A 21,716-nucleotide genomic window follows, 5' to 3' on the forward strand; every position below is an offset into this window, starting at 1 on the left:
TTTGGAGAACAGCAAACATGCTGGATGAATCCGGATTGAGTGTGGACACAACTGTGTGCTAGCCAGATTTGAAAATAGGTCTGAACGCATCCAGCTTAAAGGCTGTCTGGGCTCAATCCTACTCTAGCTGGAATGACTTTCTCCAGTGTGAACGGGGCCTAAATGACCCACAGCAAACAACGTTCTACAACACACACACTAACGTCCGGACCCGAAGACCTGAGCTGGACACACACACATGGAAAAGTTTACTGCAAGTGTTGAAGTGCAATTAACCGCTTGGTCCAAAGACGAGCAAACGAGACGAAACTTTGTCCTCTGCTGAGTGAACCTTTATTAAACAACTGATGACCTCAGACTGATCACTGTACAGCCACCAAGGTCTGTGTGTCTGTGTGTCTCTGTGTCTGTCTCTGTGTCTGTGTGCCTGTCTGTGTCTCTGTGTGTGTGTGTGTCTGTGTGTCTGTCTCTGTGTCTGTGTGCCTGTCTGTGTCTCTGTGTGTGTGTGTGTCTGTGTGTCTGTCTCTGCCTTTGTGTCTCTCTGTGTCTTTGTGTAATTAAAGTCATGACTCGGAGCTTCTGTCCATCGTCTCGCAGCAGTGATGTTCTGTATAGTTTCCTGAACGCAGCAGGTGATTGGCTGTTAAAATAAAAACAAATGTGACCTCTGACCCCAAACTTAGACAGTGGTCCAGCATCAACAAGCTCAGCAACAGCACGAGCTCTTCTGCAGCATGTATCTGATGTTCCCAGCAGACCAGCACACTGCCTCCACCCGCTCGCCTTCAAATCCTGGTTCCATGTGTCCCCCGGGACAGAGACGCAGCTGGATGTCCATGCGCTGTCACCATAGGACCAGGCCGCTCATGTCCTGATGTCTCCATCCTCTCAGAAGCTTGTATGTGAGGAAGTTTTAAAGTCTGTTCTACAGGAAACCAGAGCAGGAGAGAGCGGATCAGTCCCTCTGGTTCCTGTCGGGACTCTGGATCAGCTGCAGGCTAGAGGAAAGTCTGGGAGGACCACACTGTTAGAGACAGCCCCTAGAGGCGGCAGGGTGAACTGCAGACAGTCTGAATGAGGTCAGTCAGGTCCAGTATTGATCATGTATCAGCTGAATGTAAACAGACTCATGTCCTTTGGTCTTTCATAAAACACTAGCATGCTGCTAATGGCAGCTGATTGGTCAGGTCAGGCTAGGACTGATGGGGACAGGAGGTCCTCTATAGGGCCCTTCAGTGTGGACTCAGAGTGCCCCCTGTGGGACAGGAGGTTTTCTGGTCGTGTTTCCTTTCAGGATGCTGCAGACTTTTCTCCTTGCTGCTCAGAGTGCTCCACACACACACACACCCACCCGTAGACCCGCTGGGAGCAGGTGTTGGTCGAGTGTTGCTCAAAGCCAGGTCACACCAGCCAGGGCCGAACCTGCAGCCACAACAACCTCTGGAGCCGCAGGCCTCCCACTCATTCTTCTTCTTCCCCAATGAACAGCCTGTGTGTGCTGCCCCCTGGTGGTGGATGATGACCATCGGATGGACGCTACTTTTCATGATGCATTGTGGGATACATTGAGGGCCCTATATGGGGTCTACAGTTTGTCACTACACAGTGACAGCTCTCCAAAATGGCGGAGGCTCTGTGCAGCACCACATGCAGTGATCAGGGACTCCATCACTGGAGGACCCGGAAAGACACGTTCTGTTTGTTCCACTGCTGAATGACTCTGACAGGGCTTTTATTGTGAAGGTCCATACCGGATGTATGTGTGTGTGGTTCCTCCCTGCAGCGGAGCAGAGAGGAGGAGCAGGAGGAGAGCGGATCTGAAGGTCACAGCTGGCGGAGCATCCTCCTCCTCTTCCTCATCATCATCCTCCCCATCGATCATCAGATTCATTATCGATCCACTGACCGGAGTCTTTGGCTGCGCTGTGACGTGAGGCCGCACGAGCGACCGACGCATCCGCAGCATCCCGCCTGTCTACCTGCCTGCCCGTCCGTCTCTCCGCCATGGGGAACCGGGGGATGGAGGACCTCATCCCGCTGGTGAACCGGCTCCAGGACGCCTTCTCCGCCATCGGTCAGAACGCCGAGCTCGACCTGCCGCAGATCGCGGTGGTGGGCGGGCAGAGCGCCGGGAAGAGCTCGGTGCTGGAGAACTTCGTGGGCAAGTGAGTCTGTCTGTCTGTCTGTCTGTCCGCCTGTCTGTCTGTCCAGCTGTTTGTCTGTCTGTCCGCCTGTCTGTCTGATGACTGACAGGCGGCCGCTGAATGAAGCAGCGGAGGCGTCGTGATGTCACGTGTTCGGGTCGCTGCGGCTTCTAACTGAAAGTGATTAATTGATGATCAGCGTGTTGTCTGACGTCACGACGTGATTTCATCTGATTGATCAGAACAGAGGGAGACCTCTGACGTCATGTGCTGTAACGTTGAAGCTGTCATTATTATAGGACATGTCTCTATGTGGGACATGTCATGTCTTGATGAGTTAAGACTCAGCGTCCAAAGCTGTCCCAACATGTCTCCATGTTGTGTCCAAGCTAAGACCTGAGTCACCCGGTGTCCAGAGGACAGTGCCGTCCAACCATGGTCAGTCCATGGGGTGACATCATTTAGATTCATGTGACATGAGGAGGACATGATGCGTGTGTGCAGGATGTCCTCAGCTTCCACAGAGCTGTCTGTAGGACACATGGATGTCCTGCCACAACACACAGACCCGCTGAGCGTGTCCCATCAGCAGCTCGTCTCCCTGACAGGTCCTGCAGGTGCCACGTCTGTCGTTTGAGTGCTGCTCCAAGCTGCCTTCTGATTGGTGGAATATTTTTATCTTCACCCGGAGGATGAGGAGGGTCTGTCTGTACGGCTGCTCTCATTGGTTGCTGTTGGTCACACGACTCAGCTGGGCTGTACAGGCATTGCATGACAATAACAGCGTGTGTGTGTGTGTGTGTGAGAGAAAGAGAGAGAGTGTGTGTGTGTGCTGACTACACACACACACACACACACACAGTGAGGATGTCGTGACACTGTCTCTCCTCGAGCTGCAGCTCCGCTGAAGGATTCTCCTCAGTGAGGAATGATGTCAAATAGAAAATGATTCATCTACAAAGATCCTGGTCCTGGTTTAGCACCTCCTGTTGTATCCCTGTCCAGGTCTAGCACCTCCTGGTGTATCTCTGTCCAGGTCAAGTGCCTCCTAGAGAATCCTGGTCCAGGTCTAGCACCTCCTGGAGGATCCTGGTCCAGGTCTAGCACCTCCTGGAGGATCCTGGTCCAGGTCTAGCACCTCCTGGAGGATCTTGGTCCAGGCTTAGCGCCTCCTGGAGGATGCCAGTCTCCTCAGCCCGTCTCTGACGAGTTCCAGACTCCCCTCAGAGGAGGCACTTCCCCAAGGCTGTAATCAGGATCTCATTCTCTACGTTTGTGGCAGAGTAAAGTACCCGCTGCAGGTTCAGCTCCTCCTGAGCCTCGACAGCCTGCTTCTGAAGCACCAAACCGCTTCCATGGAAACACTGCTAGCCTTTATCTTACTGCATTAGAGGCCATGTTTGGGACCTGTCAGTGAAGCTGTGTGTCCTCCCCTTTCCTCAGAGACTTCCTCCCTCGTGGCTCAGGTATCGTCACTCGTCGCCCCCTGGTGCTGCAGCTCATCAACTGTCCGACAGGTGAGACCCGCCACGCTCTGTTCTGTAGTGATCTGAACGCTGAGCGCTGATCTGATCATGTGATGTGCATTGATCAGAGTACGCAGAGTTCTTGCACTGTAAGGGGAAGAAGTTCACGGACTTCGATGAAGTTCGACAGGAGATCGAAGGTGAAACGGATCGAGTGACTGGACAGAACAAAGGCATCAGTCCAGTCCCCATCAACCTGAGAGTCTACTCCCCTAACGGTAACACACACACACTCAAACACACACACACACCCTCTCACCACTGACTTGGCGTGTCTGTGTCCTCAGTGCTGAATCTGACCCTGGTGGATCTTCCGGGGATGACAAAGGTTCCAGTGGGCGACCAGCCGGCAGACATCGAGCACCAGATCAGAGAAATGCTCATGCAGTTTGTCACCAAGGAAAACTGCCTCCTGCTGGCCGTCTCTCCGGCCAACTCTGACCTCGCCAACTCTGATGCTCTGAAGATTGCCAAGGAGGTCGACCCGCAAGGTCTGAGCCCTGCACACCCCCGCTGAATCCTCTACACCTCCACCCACCTCCACCTACATTTCCCTGAGGGACCTTCCCAAAGGGATTAATAAAGTTTATTCTAGTATATTCTATTCTAAAGAAAGCAATTTAACTGCAGGTCTGAGGACCATTGGCGTGATCACCAAACTGGATCTAATGGATGAGGGAACCGATGCCAGAGACATCCTGGAGAACAAGCTGCTGCCGCTGCGCAGAGGTATGCACACATGACATCACACAGTCCTGATCCCCGACACCAACAGGTGCTCCGTCAGAGGCGATAACAGTCTCTGAAATGTGTCAGGTTACATCGGGGTGGTGAACCGCAGCCAGAAAGACATCGATGGGAAGAAAGACATCACAGCAGCTCTGCAGGCTGAGCGGAAGTTCTTCCTGTCACACCCGGCCTACCGCCACCTGGCTGACCGCATGGGCACGGCCTACCTGCAGAAAGTCCTTAACCAGGTACGCAGAGCCTGGACTTCATGCTGCTGTGTTAGGGTGTTAGACTCCCACAGCTGGGGAATTACTTGTATAAGGTGGATTCACCAGCCACAGAGATCCTGGTCACAACCTCATGGCAGATTTTCAGATCAGGTCTCTCTGCTCACTGCTTCCAATGTAACCATGGTAACAGAGCATCTCTCCTTTGCCCCTAGCAACTGACCAACCACATCCGGGACACGTTGCCAGGGTTACGCAGCAAACTGCAGAGCCAGCTGCTGTCCATCGAGAAAGAGGTGGAAGAGTACAAGAACTTCAGACCGGACGACCCGAGCCGCAAAACCAAGGCTCTGCTGCAGTCAGTACCCACACACAAACACACAGTGACCTCCAGTTCACGGTGCTACACACCAGCTGAGTGACAGTGCATGTGTGTGTCAGGATGGTGCAGCAGTTTGCGGTGGACTTTGAGAAGAGGATTGAAGGATCCGGGGACCAGGTGGACACCTACGAGCTGTCAGGGGGAGCCAAGATCAACCGAATCTTCCACGAGCGCTTCCCCTTCGAGCTGGTGAAGGTAAGCCTCCGGTCAGCGGCTGTGCGGCCTTCAGTGTGCAGCAGGACGTCCTGCGGCCGCTCACTCATGTGTGTTTGACCTGCAGCTGGAGAGTGACGAGAAGACACTTCGCAAGGAGATCAGCTACGCTATCAAGAACATCCACGGGATCAGGTGTGTGCAGGTGTCAGTCTGAGCGGTGTGTGTGTGTGTGTGTGACTCACCTGTTCTCACCTGTGTCCCCCGCTCAGGACGGGATTGTTCACACCTGACATGGCGTTTGAGACGATCGTGAAGCGTCTGATTGGTCAACTCAAAGAGCCGTGCCAGAAGTGTGTGGACATGGTGATCAGTGAGCTGGTCAACACGGTCCGGCAGTGTACACAGAAGGTACCAGCGGTGCTGCACGCCGCCTTTAGCATCTTTTAGCATCCTGTAGCTGCCTTGGGTGTCGGTGTGTGACCTGTGTGTGACCTGTGTGTGACCTGTGTGTGACCTGTGTGCGTCCTGCGTGTGACCTGTGTGTGACCTGTGTGTGACCTGTGTGCGTCCCGTGTGTGACCTGTGTGCGTCCTGTGTGTGACCTGTGTGTGACCTGTGTGTGACCTGTGTGTGACCTGTGTGCGTCCTGCGTGTGACCTGTGTGTGACCTGTGTGTGACCTGTGTGCATCCCGTGTGTGACCTGTGTGCGTCCTGTGTGTGACCTGTGTGTGACCTGTGTGCGTCCCGTGTGTGACCTGTGTGCGTCCCGTGTGTGATCTGTGTGTGACCTGTGTGCGTCCCGTGTGTGATCTGTGTGTGACCTGTGTGCGTCCTGTGTGTGACCTGTGTGTGACCTGTGTGCGTCCCGTGTGTGACCTGTGTGCGTCCTGTGTGTGACCTGTGTGTGACCTGTGTGTGACCTGTGTGCGTCCTGTGTGTGACCTGTGTGTGACCTGTGTGCGTCCTGTGTGTGACCTGTGTGTGACCTGTGTGTGACCTGTGTGTGACCTGTGTGCGTCCTGTGTGTGACCTGTGTGTGACCTGTGTGCGTCCCGTGTGTGACCTGTGTGCGTCCCGTGTGTGATCTGTGTGTGACCTGTGTGCGTCCCGTGTGTGATCTGTGTGTGACCTGTGTGTGACCTGTGTGTGACCTGTGTGTGACCTGTGTGCGTCCTGTGTGTGACCTGTGTGTGACCTGTTTCCTGTCTACAGCTGGCTCAGTATCCGATGCTCAGAGAGGAGATGGAGAGGATCGTCACTCAGCACATCAGAGACCGAGAGAGTCGTACCAAAACCCAGGTGGGTCACACGAGGCTGTTTCATGCTAACTCTTCAGCTGTGACAGAACGCTGCTCGTTGACTGTGGTTCAGACTCGAACAGTCGGCGGCCACCTGAACCCCTTTTACGTTTTCAGGCTGATGTGTTCATGTGTCCAGAAACCTGTCTGAGCTTCCTGGTCTGTCTCCTCAGGTGTTGCTGCTGATCGACATTGAGCTGTCCTACATGAACACAAACCACGAGGACTTCATCGGCTTTGCAAAGTAAGAAGGAACACACACTGACAAATCCTCTGTAGACGTCTGTTAGACTGAGCTGAGCCCTGTGTGTGTGTGTGTGGCAGTGCTCAGCAGAAGAGCAGCCAGATGAACAAGAAGAAGGCAGCAGGAAACCAGGTGAGCACGCTCAGGCGGCCGGGGGCGGGGCTTCATTGGGATGAATGGACGAAGGACAGCTCATTCATGTGTCTCTCTTTTCTTTTCACTCTGTCTTTCCATCCCCTCTCTCTGCCTCTGTTGCCGTGGTAACCAGGACGAGATCATGGTGAGTGTGAGTGTGCTTGTGGCAGCGTGTGGGACATACATGTTCACACACTCACTCTGCGAGGACACCATTTCCCACGAGTCCCCATCACATGGAGCAGTGGGCCACAGACCGGTTCTGTTAGGGTAGCTCTCCTCTCTGAAAAGGTTCTGTATTACAGATTTCACCGGACTTTGTGTCTTAGAGAACAGGGACAGGTCTCCTGAATGCAACAGCCTTCATGCTCCTGAGTGTGCAGCGCTGTGGGAGCGCAGTGTCTCAGAGGACGACAGCGTCTGAATGATCTGAACCCAGGGCGGAGCTCACTGGCAAAAACTTCACAAGCTAGCACATTGTAATGACTTGAAGCTAATGTGGCTAGCTAATACAGGACAGGCGCAGTGAGCTTACCAGGCGGGCTCTGGTGTTGTCATGCTAACAGTCAGCAGACAGACAAATGACGACAAAACATGGCCGACGTACAAGTATTGATGCAGAATCAGTGGTTCAAGAAGTCTTGGCCTGTTTTCTTGTTGGTGACGTGGTTTCTTCTCTGTTGATGTCACCCTGGAAATGATGACATCACCACCAACCGTTCTCATGTGCAGGTGATCCGTAAAGGCTGGCTCACCATCAACAACATCAGCATCATGAAGGGCGGAGCCAAAGAGTACTGGTTTGTCCTGACAGCCGAGACTCTGTCCTGGTACAAAGATGATGAGGTAACACACACACACACACACACACACTGCTGAAGTTTAATCTACTTCATACTGTCACTGCCCCCCCCTGCAGGAGAAGGAGAAGAAGTACATGTTGCCTGTGGACAACCTGAAACTGAAGGACATTGAGAAGAGCTTCATGTCAAGCAAACACATCTTCGCCCTGTTCAACACTGAGCACAGGTCAGTGTGTGTCTGTGTGTGTGTTTGTGTGTGTGCAGACAGTGTGTGTGTGTCTGAGTGTGTGTGTGTGTGTGCAGACAGTGTGTGTGTGTGTGTGTGTGTGCGCGCAGACAGTGTGTGTCTGTGCAGACAGTGTGTGCAGACAGTGTGTGTCTGTGCAGACAGTGTGTGTGTGTGTGTCTGAGTGTGTGTGTGTGCGCGCAGAGAGTGTGTGTGCAGACAGTGTGTGTGTGTGTGTCTGTGTGCAGACAGTGTGTGTGTGTGTGTCTGTGTGCAGACAGTGTGTGTGTGTGTGTGTGTGTGTGTGCGCGCAGACAGTGTGTGTCTGTGTGCAGACAGTGTGTGTGTGTGTGTGTGTGTGTGTGTGCAGACAGTGTGTGTCTGTGTGCAGACAGTGTGTGTGTCTGTGTGCAGACAGTGTGTGTGTCTGTGTGCAGACAGTGTGTGTGTGTGTGTGTGTGTGTGCAGACAGTGTGTGTCTGTGTGCAGACAGTGTGTGTGTCTGTGTGCAGACAGTGTGTGTGTCTGTGTGCAGACAGTGTGTGCGTGTGTGCAGACAGTGTGTGTGTCTGTGTGCAGACAGTGTGTGTGTCTGTGTGCAGACAGTGTGTGCGTGTGTGCAGACAGTGTGTGTGTGTGTGCAGACAGTGTGTGTGTGTCTGTGTGCAGACAGTGTGTGTGTGTGTGTGTGCAGACAGTGTGTGCGTGTGTGCAGACAGTGTGTGTGTGTGTGTGTGTGTGCAGACAGTGTGTGTGTGTCTGTGTGCAGACAGTGTGTGTGTGTGTGTGCAGACAGTGTGTGTGTGCAGACAGTGTGTGTGTGTGTGTCTGTGTGCAGACTGTGTGTGTGTGTGCAGACAGTGTGTGTGTGTGTGTGTGTGTGTGCAGACTGTGTGTGTGTGTGCAGACAGTGTGTGTGTGCAGACTGTGTGTGTGTGTGTGTGTGTGTGTGCAGACTGTGTGTGTGTGTCTGTGTGCAGACTGTGTGTCTGTGTGCAGACTGTGTGTGTGTCTGTGTGCAGACTGTGTGTGTGTCTGTGTGCAGACAGTGTGTGTCTGTGTGCAGACAGTGTGTGTGTGTCTGTGTGCAGACAGTGTGTGTGTGTGTGTGTGTGCAGACAGTGTGTAATGGGACAAACGTGGTGTTGCAGGAATGTGTACAAAGACTACCGTCAGCTGGAGCTGGCCAGCGAGTCTCAGGAGGAGGTGGACAGCTGGAAGGCTTCTTTCCTGCGGGCCGGTGTGTACCCTGAACGCAGCGTGGTACGCAGCCCTGCCACTACTACATGATTACAGATGCTTACTATGACGTCATTAACACTGTAATTACCACATTGTTCTAATGTTTGCAGCACTGTAAATGTTCTGGTCTTTATTTGTCCCGTCATGCTGCAGGATAAAGAGAAGGTGAGTCCCTGTGTGTCTGTGTGTGTGTCTGTGTGTGTCTGTGTGTGTCTGTGTGTGTTTGTGTGTGTCTTTGTGTGTTTGTCTGTGTCTGTCTGTGTGTCTGTGTGTGTCTTTATGTGTGGTAACAGGTGTCTGTGTGTGTCTGTGTGTGTGTGTGTCTGTGTGTCTGTGTGTGTCTTTATGTGTGGTAACAGGTGTCTGTCTGTGTGTCTGTGTGTGTCTTTATGTGTGGTAACAGGTGTGTGTGTGTGTGTCTGTCTGTCTGTGTGTGTGTCTGTCTGTGTGTGTCTATGTGTGTCTTTATGTGTGGTAACAGGTGTTGTGTGTTCACAGGTGGAGGCGGAGGAGGTGAGCGGGGACGGGCAGATCCACAGTCTGGACCCTCAGCTGGAGCGGCAGGTGGAGATCGTCAGGAACCTGGTGGACTCATACCTGTCCATCATCCACCGCACCGTCAGAGACCTCATCCCCAAGACCGTCATGCACCTGATGGTCAACAATGTGAGACACACACACACTCGGGTGCACACAGGAAGTGATGTGATGGGTCATGTGACCTCCTCTATGTTCCTCAGACAAAGGAATTCATCCACTCTGACCTGCTGGCTCAGCTCTACTCCTGTGGGGACCAGAACAGCCTGATGGAGGAGTCTCAGGAGCAGGTGAGGGCGTAGGGCTCAGGGTGGAGCGGTGGACGGTCGTGTCTGGGGTTATTGAGCTCTGTCTCTTGGTGTCTTTCGTCCAGGCTCAGCACCGCGATGAGATGCTCAGGATGTACCATGCTCTTCGAGAAGCCCTCAGCATCATTGGTGACATCAGCACCACCACTGTCACCACGGCGATGCCTCCACCCGTCGACGACTCCTGGCTGCAGGTGACGGGGATGCCTTGTGGACGCAGGTAACCTTACAACAGATGAGCTCCTCCCACTTGACAGCGCGCGGTCACATGACTAAGCCTCTGCTGGTCTCTGCAGGTCTCCTATGTCCAGCCCGACCCCCCAGCGCAGGGCCCCTCCTGGGCCTCCTCGTCCAGGAGGGCGAGCAGCCCCTGGCCCCCCATCTCGTCCTGCGGTGTCCCCTGACCCTGGACCTCCGCCCTCTGTCCCGTCACGGCCCAACAGAGCACCTCCACCTGGAGTCCCCAGGTGAGTGTGGGTAACAGGGAGGTCAGAGGTCACACAGGTGATGAGTTTGAGTGCAGTCAGGAGAGAGTAGTTCTCAGGGTGGAGGGGAGCAGTGAACGCAGCACTGCCTCTGTTAACCCACGCTGTAACAGGACCTGAACGCAGCGTGTTCAGTGAGTCCTCGGCTCCGTGTCCTGTGTTCACAGGCTGCGTCTCTGGACGTCTCATTAGAGGGAGTTCAGTCTGTCTCCTCTTCATTGGTGCTGTGAGGAACACGCCATCTACAAACAAGCGGCACAGACATGGACAAGAAAGACTCGTCTTTCTTTGTCCACCTCCTCCTCAGATTCTACCCCCTCCACTTCACACTCCACCCTTTCCCAGGACTCCTCCTCATCTTCAGACTCCTCTTCCTCCTCTGTCTCTTCCTCCACCCACCCCCCGTCAGACTCCACCTCCGCCGTTGTCTGCACCATCCGTCCAGCTGGAGCCATGTCTGTGTGCCTGTCCTCTTGTGTGTCTGTTTGTGTGATGCTGTTCTACCGGTACCTTGAACATGGAGCAGGTGTGTCAGTCAGAGCAGGTAGCCCCGCCCCTAGCCCCTCCCCTTTATATTGACCATATATGGTTATTCTTTCAGAATCTCTATCAGTGACCAGTGAGGAGTTCATCAATGGTACGTCAGCTGTCCATCCGATGTCTCTGTCTGTTCCTCATTGTCCAATCAGATTGCTGTTCTCGCCGTGTGACGCCACCCACCCCCACAGCATCATCAACACTCATGTGACAGCTCCATCACCTGTTACTGACTGTCTGTCTGTCTCTCTGTCTGTCTCCAGTCGGAGGGCTCCTGCATCTCCATCCTCATCCTCCAGACCAGCCTCTGACTCCACCCCCTGACACACACACACACACTCACACACTCACACACACACTCACACACACACACACACTCACACACACTCACACACACACACACACTCACACACACTCACACACACACTCACACACACAGACACACACACACTCACACACACATACACACACACACTCACACACTCACTCTCAGACTCACTCGTTCCGTATGTGATTCCCACCAGTTCTGATTAACTGGCTCAAACTGGTTCTAAATGAGGGACCAGGTTCTAGCTGGTACCAGCAGGACCTGGCTGGGCCCTGTGGGGTCCTGTGGGGCCCTGTGGGGTCCTGTGGGGCCCTGTGGGGTCCTGTGGGTCGGTGTGGCTTTGGCCCCTCGCTGCACACATGGTTTTGCACAGAAGAGACACACACAGAGTTCAGCGAGTGTTTCTCATCTGACTTTGGGTCCAGCGGGTTTAACCGGCCCACAGCTGATCGGCTCCACTGGGGTACGTGCCCGGACGATTCTGTCCCAGCTGGGTCCACATGGTGTCCGTCCAACCGGTCAGAGTCCACGTCAGATCTCTGAGTGAACAGCAGCAGACCCATGTGACCGCAGGTTCAGATCCAGTCCCTGGAACTGGTTACATCAGAGACTGGTTGTTGTTCCTTCTAACTGGTACCAGCGGCTTCTGTTTACATGACCTTTGACCTCTGTCCTCTCCTCTGTTTCTGTCCCCAGTCGTCCCAGTAAAGGTAGCCCCGCCCACGGAGAGAGTCCCCAGTCTTCTATTGAGGGTTAGGCTGAGCCCGGTCTGGTCCTGCTGGTGCTGTGTCACTGTACAAATACTTCTGCAATACTCAGTGTGTATGGATGTGTCTGCAAGCTCCGCCCCCTCTGTTACATCAAAGTCATGTGATCTGTCAGGTTAATGAGAAGACGTGCTCAGTGTGTTTCTGATGTGAGCTGACGGCGAGGGAACTTTTCTTTACAGTGTAAAGTTTACATTTACTGTTTGATTGATTGATTGATTTATCTATGTATTTATTTATATATTTACCAATTGATTGATTGATTGACTGATTTTTTTTTTTTTATTGACTAATTTATTTATTTTTTTATTGTCTGATTTATTGATTGATTTTTTTATTGACTGATTTATTTGATTGATTGACTGAGTTATTGATTGATTGATTTATTGACTGATTTTTTATTGGCTGATTTATTTATTTATTAATTTATTTGATTGATTGACTGAGTTATTGATTGATTGATTTATTGACTGATTTTTTTATTGGCTGATTTATTTATTTATTAATTTATTTGATTGATTGACTGAGTTATTGATTTATTTATTTATTTATTTTTTTATTGACTAATTTATTTATTTTTTTATTGACTAATTTATTTATTTATTAATTTATTTGATTGATTGACTGAGTTATTGATTGATTTATTTTTTTTTTTTATTGACTAATTTATTTATTTTTTTATTGACTGATTTATTTGATTGATTGACTGAGTTATTGATTGATTGATTGACTGATTTATTCATTGATTTATTGACTGATTTTTTATTGACTGAGTTATTTATTGATTGATTGACTTATTGATTGATTGACTAAGTTATTTATCTACCTGCCTGCGGTCTGTGTGACCGTTTCTCTGGAGCGTCCCTTCATCCAGACTGACACCAGCTGCTTCAGTGCATGTGAGGTTGTTTTGAGTGTGTTTGTTTTGGACGTGTCAGCAGGTGATGGTCACAGAGTTGTATCCTGTGTGTGTGTACAGAGTGTGTTCATGCTGTGTCGGTGTTGTGGTGCTTCAGTAGGGATAGGTGCACTCTGCGCTGCGTTCAGCGGCCGGTGTGTGTGTGTGTAGCTGTCCTCGTGTGTGCAGTGGTGTGGTGTCAGCATGCCCGGTGAGTGTGGTGTGATGTTGTTGCAGGTCCTCTGAACGCAGCTCGGCCTCGCTCACCCCCCCCGTGCTCGTGCTGTTTCACTCTGTTATTGATATGAATATAAATGTCCGTGCTCACAGACTATATGAAGACAATAATGTAACATATACATACGAGGAACATATATGTGGATCTGTTCGCCTGGAATACGCACACTGTAGTGTGTTTGTGTGTCGATGTGTGTAGTTGTGGTGTGTATCGTCATGTGATCGGGCCAACAGAGATGTGTTGACATGAATAAAGTTTGTGTGAATGCAGCAGAGTGTCTGCTCTTGTTTTTGAACTCTGGTGTCAGAGCAGAGCTGCAGTGTGTGCCTGCAGCCAACAGGTGGAGCTGCAGCTTGACACCTGACAGCATCATCATCCTCTGAGTGAACTGAACTGAGAGCGAGAGAGGAAGGAAGACAGACAGAGAGAGAGAGAGCCGCAGGACAGAGGAACAGAGCCAGAGACACTTACAGACAGACGGAGACACGGCTGTCCAGAATGGAAGCAAAGGGTTAAAGTGTCTCAGCGTGTCTGTCTGTCTGTCTGCAGACATGTCCTCCCGCGCTGACAGTAAGACAGGTGAGACCCTCTTCTCCTCTTCCTTGTCTGACTTGCTAACTGTTAGCCACTACATGCTAACTTACTTCCTGTCAGGTTCCCTTCAGTTTATTGGAACTGAACTGAGATGCTTTTATTTTGGTAGTTTTTGATAAGAATGATGATGATGATGATGATGATGATGATGATGAGCTCTGCTTCTTCAGCCTCTCAGTTTGAGAAGCTGAAGAAAAAGCTCCACCCGCACCGGATCAGACGCTCTGAGCGAATCAAACACACCCCGTCACAGAGAGTCAAACCAGCTGAGCTGCAGCTGCAGGAGGACAAGGTACACAGACACAGACACACACAGAGACACACACACACACACAGACACACACACACACACACACAGACAGACACACAGAGACACACACACAGACACACACACAGACAGACACACAGAGACAGACACAGACCTACACAGACAGACACACAGACAGACACAGACACAGACAGACACACACACAGACCTACACAGACACACACAGAGACACACACACAGACACACACAGAGACACACACACACACACAGACAGACACACAGAGACACACACACACACACACAGACAGACACAGACCTACACACAGACACCCACACACACAGAGACACACACACAGACAGACACACACACACACAGACACACACACAGACAGACACACACACAGACACACACAGACAGACACACACACAGACACACACACACACAGAGACACACAGACAGACACAGACCTACACACACACACAAACCTACACACACACACACACACAGACACACACTCACAGAGACAGACAGACACACAGAGACACACACACACAAACCTACACACAGACACAAAGACACACACACACATGTTTACCCAAGTGTGTGTGTGTGTGTGTGTGTGTGTTGAGTTGGTGTGTGTGTTGGCGGACCAGCAGCGGGCCGTTGTTAGCTCCCTGCAGTACTTCAAAGCTCTGGTGGACAGGCTGGGCGTGGACAGACCGGGGGTGGACAAGCTGCTCTTGGACCAGTCTGTGGTGGGGGGGCTGCTGGGCGGGGCCTCTGGTGGGGTCCTTGAAGCAGTCCAGACTCTGGTCCAGCTAGAACCGCACCTGCACAACAGGTAGGCGCCACCTGCTGTTGTCTGGATGCAGTTTTCACTGCACCCCCTGTACTCTGACTCTGTCTGTCCACCCCGCAGTAAGACAGTCTCCGCCTGTCTCACTCGTCTTTATGGCTGTCTGGCTCAGTTGATTCACTGGGTGGATCAGGTGATGCTACAGGGCGTTTCCCATGACAACAAAGCGTCCACAGAGAGCGTTACCACGGTGATCAGAGCAGTGCTGGACAGCGTCAAGGTGAGGACATATGACTATCCCTATTTTTCCTGTTCCATGGTGTCCTGCAGCAGGTTTTTGTCCTCTGTCCTCAGTCCAGTTGGACACTGTGCTTTTCTTGTCCTTTTGTCCTGGCGTCTCGTGTCCCTCCTGTCCTTTCCTGGTGCTGTCCCATGTGATCACTATTCCCTTGTGTCCATCAGGAACTGGTCCGATTGGCTGCAGAGAGACAGGAAGGCTCTGTCCCCTTGTCTCCAGTCCAATCACAGCTTGCTGAGGGACATTCAGGAGGGTTTGATGACCTGGACACATCAGGCAGGATGTCAACCTGCAGGGTGGAGGAGGACCAGGACCAGGCTGCTTTGGCTCCGCCCAAACCTCCAATGCCCCTCCCAGAGTCCCTCCACCAGGTGGCTGCAAGGTGAGTCTGAGCTCACGTCTGATTGGCTGACAGAAAATGTAAGAGCTGTCTGTTGAGGAGAGAAAGTGAGTGAGACCAGGTCTGTGGAGGAATCAGGAAGTGGAGCGACGCATCACCCCGCCCCCTTACACTTCCTGTCAGCTGCACCACAGCGAGGAGGAGAAGAAGAAGCAGAAGTGGGAGACAGGAAGACGGCAGCAGACGGTTTCAGAGGTCCTCAGCGTCTTCCTTCCTCTTTGTGGGATCCGAGTCACATTTATAGAACAGGACGCGCTCGGTTCAGACGGCAGCCATTTTGTGTTAATGATGTCATTTGCAGATCAGTGGCTTTCTGTCCTGAAGGGGGCGCTACTGCCTCTGTCCTATAAGTCATCAGTGAATGATACCAGTGAGGATCAGCTCATCATGTCCTCTCTTCATGGACCTGGTCTATGGATGAGCCTCTGCTCCACCAGGGCGCAGCAGGAAGTAGAAACACAGCAGCCGCCACGGCGAGCCTTAAGGCTCAGAGCTGCATGTCCGTCAGCACCAAACCAGCCGGTCCACTGGACGGAGGCGCCACGTCTCTGTGAGGACAAAGACCCAGCGGTCTCTGAACTCCCACCGCCGAGTACGAATAGGAGACATTTATTCAGGGAGGAGACATCAGAGCGCAGGACGCAGCGTCTCCAAAAGCCAGTCCAGCCTGGCGTCCTCCTTAAACCAGACCCACTGACCTGTCTCTGTCTCTCAGTCCTCCAGCACTGCCTCCTAAAAAGCGCCAATCATCCTGCGGTCCCACCCCCTGCAGGGTTGCCATAGTAGCACCAATGAGACGAGAACCTGAGATGGACAGACAGGTGCAGCAGGTACGCAGCCTCACGTGATGGAAGCTTTTATTTTGAAACAAACCAGCTGCAGGTGGTCAGAAGTATGTGGACACATCTGATTCTATGTGTGTGTGTGTGTGTCTGTCAGGGGGGTGAGGACGACTGTTTAAAGCAACCATCTTCGTCTGCAGAGTCTACCACTCAGAGCACACACTGTGGTAAAACACACACGCACACACACGCACACACACACACTTCCCGTCAGCAGCAGGGGGTGTGAGTGGCCTTACTTCCTGTCAGTTGACAGAAATAGGGTGTTATGTATGCTGATGTTTCCTGTCTGTTTCTGTCGGCTGCGACTCACTGCTGCCACCTGCTGGACACACACAAACACACACACACACACACACACACACTGATCCTTCTCCTCCTCAGAAGATGATCCAGATTATGACTTCCTGCACATGGACCTGTCCTCCTCGGAGACACTCCCCCCTCTTCCTCCCTCTTCCTCCTCCCTTCCTCCCACCCTACCAGAAAAGAGACGACGCAGCGTTGCAGGTGAGGACACATCTGACCAACGTGTCTGTCCACCTGTCCACCTGTCCATCCATCTTACTGACATCTTGCTGTCTGACCCTCAGGTACCACCTCCCAGACCACACGCTCTTTTGGATTTGACTCCACTCCTTCTGGATCAAGCCACGCCCAGAGCTGTGACATCATGGGTCTTACTGGACCTGACGCCGGCCCCTTGTCCCCCAGTAAGACACCCCCTCCCCTCCCTGAGAAGAAACGACACAGTGAGGACACACAGCTGATCAATAATCACTCGATCAGGAGCTCTGTCTGATGGATAACACACAGATCTGTGTGTGTGTGTGTCTGTGTGTCTGTGTGTGTGTCTGTGTGTGTGTGTGTGTCTGTGTGTGTGTGTGTGTGTGTGTGTGTCTGTGTGTGTGTCTGTGTGTGTGTGTCTGTGTGTGTGTGTCTGTGTGTGTGTGTGTGTGTGTGTGTGTCTGTGTGTGTGTCTGTGTGTGTGTGTCTGTGTGTGTCTGTGTGTGTGTCTGTGTGTGTCTGTGTGTGTCTGTCTGTGTGTGTCTGTGTGTGTGTCTGTGTGTGTTCAGTCCATCAGTACCTGCAGTTCTGTTCATCGTACAGCGATCAGTCGGCCGTCCTCTTCTATCAGCGTCCTCCAGCCTTCACTCAGAGACAAAGCAGCCGGCAGCAAGAGCTGGACACCATACACCAGCTGTCACACACACACCTGGACGCAGACTCCGCCCCCTCACCTGTACGGCTCCCTGTTTTACCACAGAAGAAGAAGCAGCAGGTAAGAACTACACATCCAATGTGTGTTAATGAAAACAGACTGAGCGTCCTGACAGGATGTGTCTCTGATCAGGATTCAACCGAGAAATGGACAGAAGATGGAGGAGACAGGTGACAGACAGACACACACAGACAGACACAGACACACACAAAGACACACACAGACACACACAAAGACACACACAGACACACACAGACACACAAAGACACACACACAGACACACAGGGACACACAAAGACACACAGACACACACACAGGGACACACACACACACACACAGATACACACACAGCTGATGGCCCTATGCTGTGCAGTGTGCAGCAGCAGGAGGAGGAGCAGCAGCAGGAGGAGGAGGAGCAGGAGGAGGAGGAGGAGCAGGAGGAGCAGGAGGAGGTGTTATGGACCAACCTGCGGGAGATCCTCCACAGGATCAGCATGAAGTCTGAGGTACTGCCTGACCTCTGACCTTCACAGCTACAGGTTGCTAGGCGACGGGGACAGGTTATCATGATCACTGTCTCAGTGGTGCGACCTTTGAAGGATGCAGCGGGCGACATTATTGTTCATTCATTATCTGACCTCTGACCTCTGACCTCTGCTGTCTCAGGAGGAGGAGGGTCCAGATGTGAAGGCAGCTTCTCCTGACATCCTATTGGTCTACGCCACAGGGACGGGCAGCCCTGGTAGGTCCTGATGATGCAGAGCTGAGAGACATGACGGGACCGAGGACCGCAGGCCTAACCTGTGTGTGTCTGTGTGTGTGTCTGTGTGTGTGTGTAGAACAGGACCTGTACACTGAAGCCTTCCTCTGCACCTACAGGAGTTTTATCAGCCCGAGTGCCGTCATCAGCAAACTACAGCACAGATATCCTCACACACACACACACACTGCTCGCTCATCGTGTTCAGATTGTGTTCCAGGTGTGTCTGTTTGTTTGTTGTGAATCTTTAACCACCAACACGTACAGATATTTGTGTGAAAGTCCTGCAGACATGGCCGCTGCCAAAAACACTTTTCAACTGCTGCTCAGAGTGGTGGACGAACTCAGGTAACACACACACACAGTAACACACAGACACACACACACACACACACAGTAACACACAGACACACACACACACACACACAGTAACACACAGACACACACACACACACAGTAACACACACACAGTAACACACAGACACACACACACACACAGTAACACACCGACACACACACACACACAGTAACACAACCTGATTTGAACTTTAGGTGAAACGGTTTGTCTCTCTCTGTGTGTCTCTGTGTTTGTGTGTGTCTGTGTGTTACTGTGTGTGTCACTGTGTGTGTCTGTCTGTGTGTGTCTGTCTGTGTGTATGTGTGTGTGTCTGTGTGTGTGTGTGTGTCTGTCTCTGTATGTGTCTCTCTGTGTGTGTCTCTGTGTGTGTGTGTGTCTGTGTGTCTCTCTGTGTGTCTCTCTGTGTGTCTGTGTGTGTCTCTCTGTGTGTGGTCTCTGTGTGTGTCTCTCTGTGTGTCTGTGTGTGTGTCTGTGTGTGTCTCTGTGTGTGTCTCTGTGTGTCTCTCTGTGTCTCTGTGTGTCTGTCTGTGTGTGTCTCTGTGTGTCTCTGTGTGTCTCTCTGTGTGTCTCTCTGTGTGTCTATCTGTGTGTCTCTCTGTGTGTGTCTGTGTGTGTCTCTGTGTGTGTCTGTGTGTCTCTGTGTGTGTGTGTCTCTGTGTGTCTCTTTGTGTGTGTGTCTCTGTGTGTGTCTCTGTGTGTGTCTGTGTGTGTCTCTGTGTGTGTCTGTGTGTCTCTGTGTGTGTGTGTCTCTGTCTGTCTCTCTGTGTGTGTAGTGTTATAGAGCTGGAGTCAGATTTGCTGGTCCTGCTGATGGACCTGGTCTTCAGCCTTCTGATTGGTGGAGAGCTTGGACCAGCCTGCCAGCTGCACTCCAACATCCTGTCCAAGATGGAGAGGAAGTGGCAGCTGACGGCCTCTCCTCAGTCGCTTCGCCCGCTGGCTGCGAAGGGAGTGGCTGCCAGGTAACGCCTCTCACTGGACTGGAACAAGGTGATTGGTCAGGTTCTCACCTGTGTCTCCTCTCGTCCCTCAGACCGGGAACTCTTCTGGACTTCAGAAGTCAGGACTTAGCCGAACAGTTAACTCTGCTGGACTCTGAGCTCTTCTACAAGATCGAGGTGTCAGTCTCTTTGACCTGTCTGTCTCACCTGCCTGCTGTCTGTCTGTCTCACCTGTCTGTCTCACCTGTCTGCTGTCTCTCTGTCTGTCTGTCTCACCTGTCTGTCTGTCTGTCTCACCTGTCTGTCTCACCTGTCTGCTGTCTGTCTGTCTCACCTGCCTGCTCTCTGTCTGTCTCACCTGTCTGTCTCACCTGTCTGCTGTCTGTCTGTCTCACCTGCCTGCTGTCTGTCTGTCTCACCTGTCTGTCTCACCTGTCTGCTGTCTGTCTGTCTCACCTGTCTGTCTGTCTGTCTGTCTGTCTCACCTGTCTGTCTCTCTTGTCCAGCTCCCAGAAATGTTGCTGTGGTCCAAAGAGCAGAATGAGGAGAAGAGTCCTCACCTGACGGAGTTCACTCAGCACTTCAACAGCGTGTCCTTCTGGGTGCGTTCGGTCATCATGCTGCAGGACAAACCTCAGGACAGAGAGAAGCTGCAGCTCAAGTTCCTGAAGGTCATGAAGGTAACGGCCGAGTCGCACACTCTAATCCGAGAAGAGCTCGGCAGTAACACGGCGTGTCCCCGCAGCACCTGAGGAAGCTCAACAACTTCAACTCATACCTGTCCATCCTGTCTGCGCTGGACTCTGCCCCCTTGCGACGGCTGGACTGGCAGAAAAGCACGTCTGAGGCGAGGACTGAGGTTTGATGGGCGGTCTGTGTCCTCCTGGGACACGTCTCAGAGTGTCTTGTTTTGTTTTCAGGCTCTGGAAGAGTTCAGCTCGCTGATCGACAGCTCGTCGTCTTTCCGAGCCTACAGAGCCGCTCTGGCTGAGGCGGAGCCGCCCTGCATACCGTACCTGTATGTGTGTGGAACTACTTCCTGTTTGCCTCAGCTGCACTTACCCTCACACACCGCTCTCTGTCTGCAGGGGCTTGATCCTTCAGGACTTGACCTTTGTGCACCTGGGGAATCCTGACACCCTGATGACATCGCAGGGTTCGAAGGTCAACTTCTCCAAGCGCTGGCAGCAGTTCAACATCCTGGACACCGTGCGGAGCTACCAGCATGTGTCAGTTAGCGGCCGCGGGCTCCGACATCAGCAGCTTCTGTGGTTTCTGTGAGCTGAACGTCTGACTCTTTCCCCCTGCAGGTCGTACGCCCTGCAGCCCGACCACGACATCATTTCCTTCTTCAACGACTTCAGCGACCACCTGGCAGAGGAGGCGTTGTGGGACCTGTCCCTCAGGATCCGCCCCAAGAACGCACCTCGAACCAATCAGAGATGAGCTGATGCTAACAACATGCAAAGGACAGCAGGAGGCCGGCAGGGGGTGAGCGTCCCGAGTCCACGCGGGGCCGACCTGCGACCTGGCAGAACACTAGCTTCTTAAATACACCCGAGGCTAGCTGTGGTTAGCTGCTAGCCAGGATAAACATGGTGGACCTTCTTCCTCCATTCAGACTGACCTCAGTCAGACCCCCATAAGCAGCGGACACAGCGCTGCAACAAGGACTGAGAGCTGAAGGACAGCCAGCAGATGTCTTCACTGTGGGACAGCTGGACAGGCCCCTTCCTGCTCTGATGGTTGGAGCTGTTCTGTTTTCATGTCAAATAAAAGCTGCTGTTCAGTCACTTCAGTGTTACGGGTGCTTACTGTCTGCAGTGTGAACGATGATCTGATCAGGATCAGCCTCCTTCTGTTGGTCCCTGAGGGGAAAGTCCTCCTGCTACAGGCCTGGCAGAGGAGCATGTGTGTGTGCTCAGTGCACAGTTCAGTTAGTTTCACCTTCAAACTGCTTCATTTATTAAATCCTCATTTTAACGCACACATTTGACAGCTGAAAGTTCAGATGAAATTGTTCTT

At 52.3% G+C, this 21,716-nt stretch overlaps 2 protein-coding genes across 6 annotated transcripts; both read left to right on the forward strand.

Moving 5' to 3' along the window:
• Positions 1-37: 37 nt before the first annotated feature.
• dnm1b (dynamin 1b) lies at positions 38-12,359 on the forward strand. Of its 3 annotated transcripts, none has more exons than XM_028414909.1 (23): positions 38-2,165; positions 3,588-3,661; positions 3,739-3,888; positions 3,958-4,161; positions 4,301-4,399; positions 4,487-4,647; positions 4,842-4,984; positions 5,068-5,203; positions 5,289-5,356; positions 5,434-5,572; positions 6,378-6,464; positions 6,637-6,707; positions 6,788-6,839; positions 6,976-6,987; positions 7,575-7,688; positions 7,762-7,871; positions 9,023-9,134; positions 9,267-9,278; positions 9,612-9,779; positions 9,854-9,940; positions 10,024-10,178; positions 10,255-10,425; positions 11,045-12,359. In XM_028414909.1, the coding sequence occupies exons 1-23, from the start codon at positions 2,005-2,007 to the stop codon at positions 11,064-11,066; spliced, it is 2,508 nt and encodes an 835-aa protein (XP_028270710.1). In that variant the 5' UTR covers positions 38-2,004; the 3' UTR covers positions 11,067-12,359. The 3 variants fall into 3 exon arrangements, with proteins under 3 accessions (XP_028270710.1, XP_028270708.1, XP_028270709.1); XM_028414907.1 differs by having other exon boundaries at positions 2,005-2,165; positions 11,244-12,359; XM_028414908.1 differs by having other exon boundaries at positions 2,005-2,165; positions 12,005-12,065.
• Positions 12,360-12,784: 425 nt separating this feature from the next.
• LOC114441772 (rap guanine nucleotide exchange factor 1-like) lies at positions 12,785-21,489 on the forward strand. Of its 3 annotated transcripts, none has more exons than XM_028414852.1 (22): positions 12,785-13,790; positions 13,976-14,097; positions 14,704-14,915; positions 14,994-15,150; positions 15,333-15,550; positions 16,284-16,398; positions 16,508-16,577; positions 16,795-16,920; positions 17,004-17,162; positions 17,487-17,692; positions 17,765-17,802; positions 18,006-18,138; positions 18,299-18,374; positions 18,472-18,556; positions 18,654-18,740; positions 19,524-19,712; positions 19,784-19,868; positions 20,198-20,371; positions 20,437-20,538; positions 20,612-20,709; positions 20,780-20,920; positions 21,002-21,489. In XM_028414852.1, exons 1-22 carry the CDS (start codon positions 13,763-13,765, stop codon positions 21,135-21,137), a joined length of 2,757 nt encoding a protein of 918 aa, XP_028270653.1. In that variant the 5' UTR covers positions 12,785-13,762; the 3' UTR covers positions 21,138-21,489. The 3 variants fall into 3 exon arrangements, with proteins under 3 accessions (XP_028270653.1, XP_028270655.1, XP_028270654.1); XM_028414854.1 differs by having other exon boundaries at positions 16,798-16,920; XM_028414853.1 differs by having other exon boundaries at positions 14,707-14,915.
• Positions 21,490-21,716: the final 227 nt, after the last annotated feature.

The sequence above is a fragment of the Parambassis ranga genome, chromosome 9, assembly GCF_900634625.1.
Source record: "Parambassis ranga chromosome 9, fParRan2.1, whole genome shotgun sequence".
NCBI classification, from domain to species: Eukaryota; Metazoa; Chordata; class Actinopteri; family Ambassidae; genus Parambassis; species Parambassis ranga.